This window comes from Salvia splendens, chromosome 19, assembly GCF_004379255.2.
Source record: "Salvia splendens isolate huo1 chromosome 19, SspV2, whole genome shotgun sequence".
Taxonomy (NCBI): Eukaryota; Viridiplantae; Streptophyta; class Magnoliopsida; order Lamiales; family Lamiaceae; genus Salvia; species Salvia splendens.
In genome coordinates, this window is record NC_056050.1 from 25,319,369 (window position 1) to 25,325,080 (window position 5,712).

The 5,712-nt window shown below is 32.8% G+C and overlaps 1 protein-coding gene across 1 annotated transcript; it reads right to left on the reverse strand.

Annotated features, from left to right (window-relative positions):
* LOC121779224 lies at window positions 1-2,119 on the reverse strand. The gene is made up of 5 exons (XM_042176544.1): window positions 2,077-2,119; window positions 1,115-1,273; window positions 747-1,001; window positions 267-646; window positions 1-233 (listed from the first exon to the last, which is right to left on the reverse strand). Exons 1-5 carry the CDS (start codon window positions 2,117-2,119, stop codon window positions 99-101), a joined length of 972 nt encoding a protein of 323 aa, XP_042032478.1. The 3' UTR covers window positions 1-98.
* Between the last annotated feature and the right edge of the window lie 3,593 nt (window positions 2,120-5,712).

Consider the following 5,712-nt stretch of genomic DNA (forward strand, 5'->3'; position numbering starts at 1 on the left):
TTTTTGGTAATTTCCACCACTATAATTTATCTTGATCTTTGCATAGAGTAGTTTCAATGGTAATTCGGTTAATTACTACATCAGATCAGAGATCAAAATCAACTAGCCAAGCTTAGCTCCTCTTCTAGTATGTAGCTTCTCATATTCTGCAGAGTTAGAGGGAAGTCATAGGGGCACACCATTACATTAGGGAGAAAATCCTTCGATGGATGGTTGTCGAAATGAAGAGAGCGAGCGGATGTCTCCTTTCAAGAACCACTCCTTTGATTACCACCCCCAACTTTTGAGCCATCTAATGGTTTACTAAGCAGCTTCCACATCCGATCAGAACTTGATCCATCCCATATTTCGCGAGCTTCACCACCGGCACCCGGGGCTGTGCATTTATCACTGTTCCATATCAAATAAGGGTTCTCTAGATCAACTCTGTGGTATCCGGGAATGTATTGGTAATATGCCGGTGAGTATGTGTTGCCAGGGTAAATATCTATTATGGCTTCGCCATCCAGAAACAAGCCGTGGCCAGCATCCTTGTGTTGAATTTGAGATGGCTTGAAACCTCGCAATGCTTGATCATCTTCGTTTCTGGCACAGCCATGCCTGAGTACCGCAATCATCAAATTTGGGAGGTTTACATGACAAAATCCTTCGAGATCAAAACACTAAAATGCAAATGGATATGAATGACACCAACGCTACAGAAATTCAAAGGCAAATACTTGATGCTCGTTAAGAATTTCACTCACCGGGATTATGATCCACCGGTGTGGTCCTGCCAACAGCAACACCTAGGCCACTACGCCGAGGGGCAGTTTTTGCTTCTGATGACGAGTTAGTAGCGTTCGCTATCTTTGGATCAGGACGAAGACTGTCATTCATATACGTGCAGAAAGTACTCATTTGTTCGTGAATATTTTCTTGAATTTGCCTCTGTTGCTCTTCAAGAGTGGCTTTACTTGCCATCTCAATGATCTCATCCGCATCGGCTTCTTCTGCACTTATTCAACCTGTTATAGCTCACAATAAACCACATTGATCATCTAAATAAAATCCACAATATTGATAACAAAAAATCACAAATTTAATAACTCTCTAAAAACATTGATTCACTCACTGATTAAGCTTATTGGCATAAACTTTGCACTTAAAAATGCTATCTCAACATGATAACTAGCATTCACCTTGTAAAAAGGAAAAGTTTTGTTCATGTCGGCTGCAAATTGCAGGTGCTTTCCTTCCTTAGCAAACTTAGGACTTTTCGCAAGCACCTTGACTGCTTAAATGAAACAATTAGTTTTACAGTAAATCAACATAATTTAGTGATCAAGAACGGCATAGATGTTGGTATGAGTCTAAATCAACCAAAATAAGTGTTTTTTTTGCAATTATATTGGGACATCAGCTCAATGGAATGCTAATGCGAAGAAATTTCATCAAAAAGGACCCGTTTTATTGCTGCCTAAACCCAGGTTAAGGTATGAGGGGCCCACCACAATCCAGCGTTTGATACATTTGTGCTGTTTTCCTAATGATCCGGGTTTAATCTTTTCGACCCGGCTTTGTTCCCTGTTGGGGTTGGAAAAAAGGCTAAAAATAGTCCGTCACTTTCTTATGGATTATAAACCCTAGTCACCGCCTCCATCTGGATTAAGGAGCAAAATGGCTACCGTGCCCCTCCAATCTGCAATTTCCACATCCAAACTTGGAGAGTAAGGAGGCGATTTAATTGCTGCATACGAACCAGCTTGTAAGCATTCGGTATAATCTTCCAAATGACTAGGTGTGTGGATGGCGGTCGTCTGATTTAGGGTGAAGACCACTCCTTATATAATGGAGTTACGTCTGAGGCGGGAAGATTAATTGGAGTGGCGGGATTCATTTAGGGCTAAATTCGATTTTCTTCATTTGGGAAATGAAGAAGACAGTTCACACAATTTTGAGGATAAAAAGGTAAATGCAACTTCTTAATCCTCAGTCCACAAACGAGCCCAAACGACCGAAACGGGTTAACCAAATATTTAGCCCAACCCATTTTTTTCAATTGCTATAAAACTCCCATAGTTGGATTGCTTAAACCTTGGTTAAAGCCTAAATTATCCAAGCAATTTATCCAATCCATCTTTTCACACAAAAAGCAATAAAACGGGATTGATGATCGTACAGATACAGGAGTATATGAAATTACCTCTTCAAACTTCGGAAATGAAATGCCATTACTGCAGATTTGTTGCAGAAATTTGTAGAAATCTTTGTTAGTTCAGTTCAATTTAATCAGAATTTTGATGTTTGGGAATTTGGGAGTTAGAAAGTCAAAGTTAGGGCATAGTCCGCGACAAATTAATACTACACCTCCGACCTTAAAAAATATGCACTTTGGGTCAGCCCGAGTTTTAATATAAAATTGATTAAGTAAGAAAGAGGTTGTGAGGAAAAGTAATTAAAGTAATGTTAGTGTAAAATGAGTTCACCTCATTAGAGTGAAAAGATTTTTCAAAATTAGAAAGTGCATATTCTTGTTGAACGGACTAAAAAGAAAAGATATTCTTGTGGAACGGAGGGAGTACTAATATTCTCGTTAAAATACTGTAATACTAATCTTAATTAAAATGACAAATCCTTTTATTAAATTAATTAGTTGTTTCTTTTGGACTTGTTCACTTTCTATACTTTGCAACTAGAACAATTTAATATTTTATAGTGTTTTATTGCTACTTTGCAACTAAATCATTTTAATATATATGAATACATCTTTATATATATTTCCTTTTATGTTGACGAACTTTATAACACGTTTGACAAATTCTGATTTTTAAAAACAAATTAATTGATCAATATTGATGGGTATAATCCAGATAAAATATAGTAGTACTATTACTGAGACTCCATGATTAAAATTAAAAGTGTTTTTGTATAAATATGGAAAATGCATTTGTAATATATTTACATACTAGTAATATTAAATAAGTCATGTCATAAAAATAAAATATAATATTGAGCACTTTTTATCGTTCTATATTTTAGAAGTTTGAAATCTAAATAGTAATACGAGATCTTTTATTGCAAAAGTAGTGTGAATAATTGTACTAGTTCAATTAAAGTATTTAAATACATCTCACCTGATCAAAATTGTACTAATGCAATATGAATCACTTTTAGATTATTTTCTTTGATTATTTTTCCAGATTCCAAACTTTTAATCTCTTTATAATTTAACATATATAAAGAAAACATCAAAGTGGCAAAATTAGAAAAAATTCAATATAGCATGTGACAACATAAATCCGTGGACGGCCGCCTATCCACCTTCATTAATTGCTCAATAGTATTATGATTATACTATATTCCAAGAAAATACTTGTTTACATCAAACTTTCCTCTTCAATCCCATTACAATCACACGTTTTATCCTATCCTCTCCTTCATATCCAAGATTGCTTCTACTATATAAACAAGCTCCACCACACTAAATTTCATCAACAATTATACTTATACTATCACATTTTATTTCATTTATACATCTAGCTACCTTGAAAAAAAAATCAAGAATGTCTAATCAGATGACTTCAGTTGTATCAACTTTCTTTCGGATTCAAATCTCACCACTCCCACGTTCTATTTCGACCTTTCCAAAAGGACTTGGAAATGGACGGGGGAGAGCTCCAACTTCGATTCTTGCAATGGGAAACGATGGTAAGAGGCAGAATCGGCGAGACTATAGACTAGTGGATGAAAATATGATTGTTTTGAAGATGAGGATTCAAGAAATGGAGATGAAGGAGAGAGAGAATCATTTGGAGAGAGGGAAGGAATGGTATGAGAATTATGAAACCGATGTGTATGATTTTGTAGGGATTGTGCAAATGTTAATGATGAATAATAGGCCTAGTTTAGTTTTGGTAGTGATTGTTCTATTGTTGATTAGTTCATCAACATCTCTGGCTATTGTATTGTCCTATTTACATAGCATTTTAATGTAAATGTTAGTATGACCTATTCAAGCATTCAATTTTATTTAGTGAAATGTTCAATTAAAGTTTTGAGACTATTTCGTACAAAATGGTTGATTAAATGGACATCTATTAGCTATTCCATTATTTTAATTTGAATAAATATGCATTTTTATCAAGTAGTGATGGGTAGATTCTCCTTTCGCTCTATCAAGTATCAACACATACCCCACCTTAAATCAATACTAGTAGTAATATATTGGTTTTTTTAGTTAATTGAATGTCAACACAAAGAAACATTGCATGAAACAATAGTGTTCATTTAATTTGGTCCATTTACGGAATAATTGTCAACTTATTTTATTATACATCTAGTAGGGTTGACATTATAAATAATTTTGTATAGCAAAAAGATGCAACTCAATTGTCACCCAAAAATAGTGTAGTATAATTATCTACTAACTACTTATTATTTTTAAGAGGACAATTTTTGTCAGCTTATATCTGAATATTATTATAAAAAGGAATAAAAAGAGGTGAGAAATTTTCAAAGATTCAGATAACGAGTCACCATCTCTGTTGTGACATGTAATAAAGCACAAATTCCATTTTTTATTTAATTGTACCGTCTAATTGTTTACTAAAATACGTACTTCATCCTATTTTTTATAAGTTTATTGGATATATTCACAAAATATAACATAACCAATTATATTAAATAATGTATGATTTGGTAGCAGTTGGAAGCTAGGATCTAGATGCAGGCAAGATCTAATCAATTTGCCGACCAAAATAAATTTAGTCAAATATTAGAATTCAATATCCAAACCGTCTCCAACTTCCACAAAACTGAATTACATGCAAAAAATAAATTAATTAACAAAATTAGATAAACCGTCCGGAAAAATTATACTAATATAGACTAGCTAGAAGTATCAAGCATAATAAGTTGGCATCATGTTCATGTATTAATAAATTAATATTGATGTTCTATTTATTATAAATTTGACGTCGTGTGTTTAAAAAATATGATAGTAATTACTAATATTTACATGAATATATAACAATATATTTTTTAAAGTCAAAGAAAAAGTAGGAGTGTTAATATTGGATTAATTTTACGTACACATCAACTTCTTTTTTTTTCTATTGATGAATTTATCGCAATTTTGTTTGAAACTGATATTCAGAATTTACTAAATTAATGTTATTATAAAATAAATTGCTGGAGGTTGAATAATTAATTAAGAAAGACAGAAGTTCCATAAAGAATGAGAAAATTAAATAAAGAACTTTACCTTTAAGAATGGGTATGAATAAAAGAAAGAAGACAATGTTAACAAATAATATTAATGCTAATTTAATGTATATATATGAAGTAAATAGGTTCGTTAGGAACTTCTATCAATATTTTTTCTGCATCTACAGTAGTATTATGAACCATCGATCTAATTAGGAAATTAGATGGATTATAGTGCAGATTCATTGTACCAATTCGGTAAAATACTCTATGTTTTTTTAAGTGGAAAATAAAGACTATTTCAAGCAGCAATTTTTAAAAACTAACTAACAAAGGATAAATTATTAGATTGGTAGATTCTTTCCTGCATTTCACGCAAAAGCGCAGAATCACTCTTTGCAAAAACGCGTTTTTGTTTCTGCCAGAGTCTGTTGTCAGAAACAGCAACACACGTTTTCACTTAAGATATTTATATTATTATAATTCTTGTCACATGCCCATCAACGACTATTTCCTCAATGATTA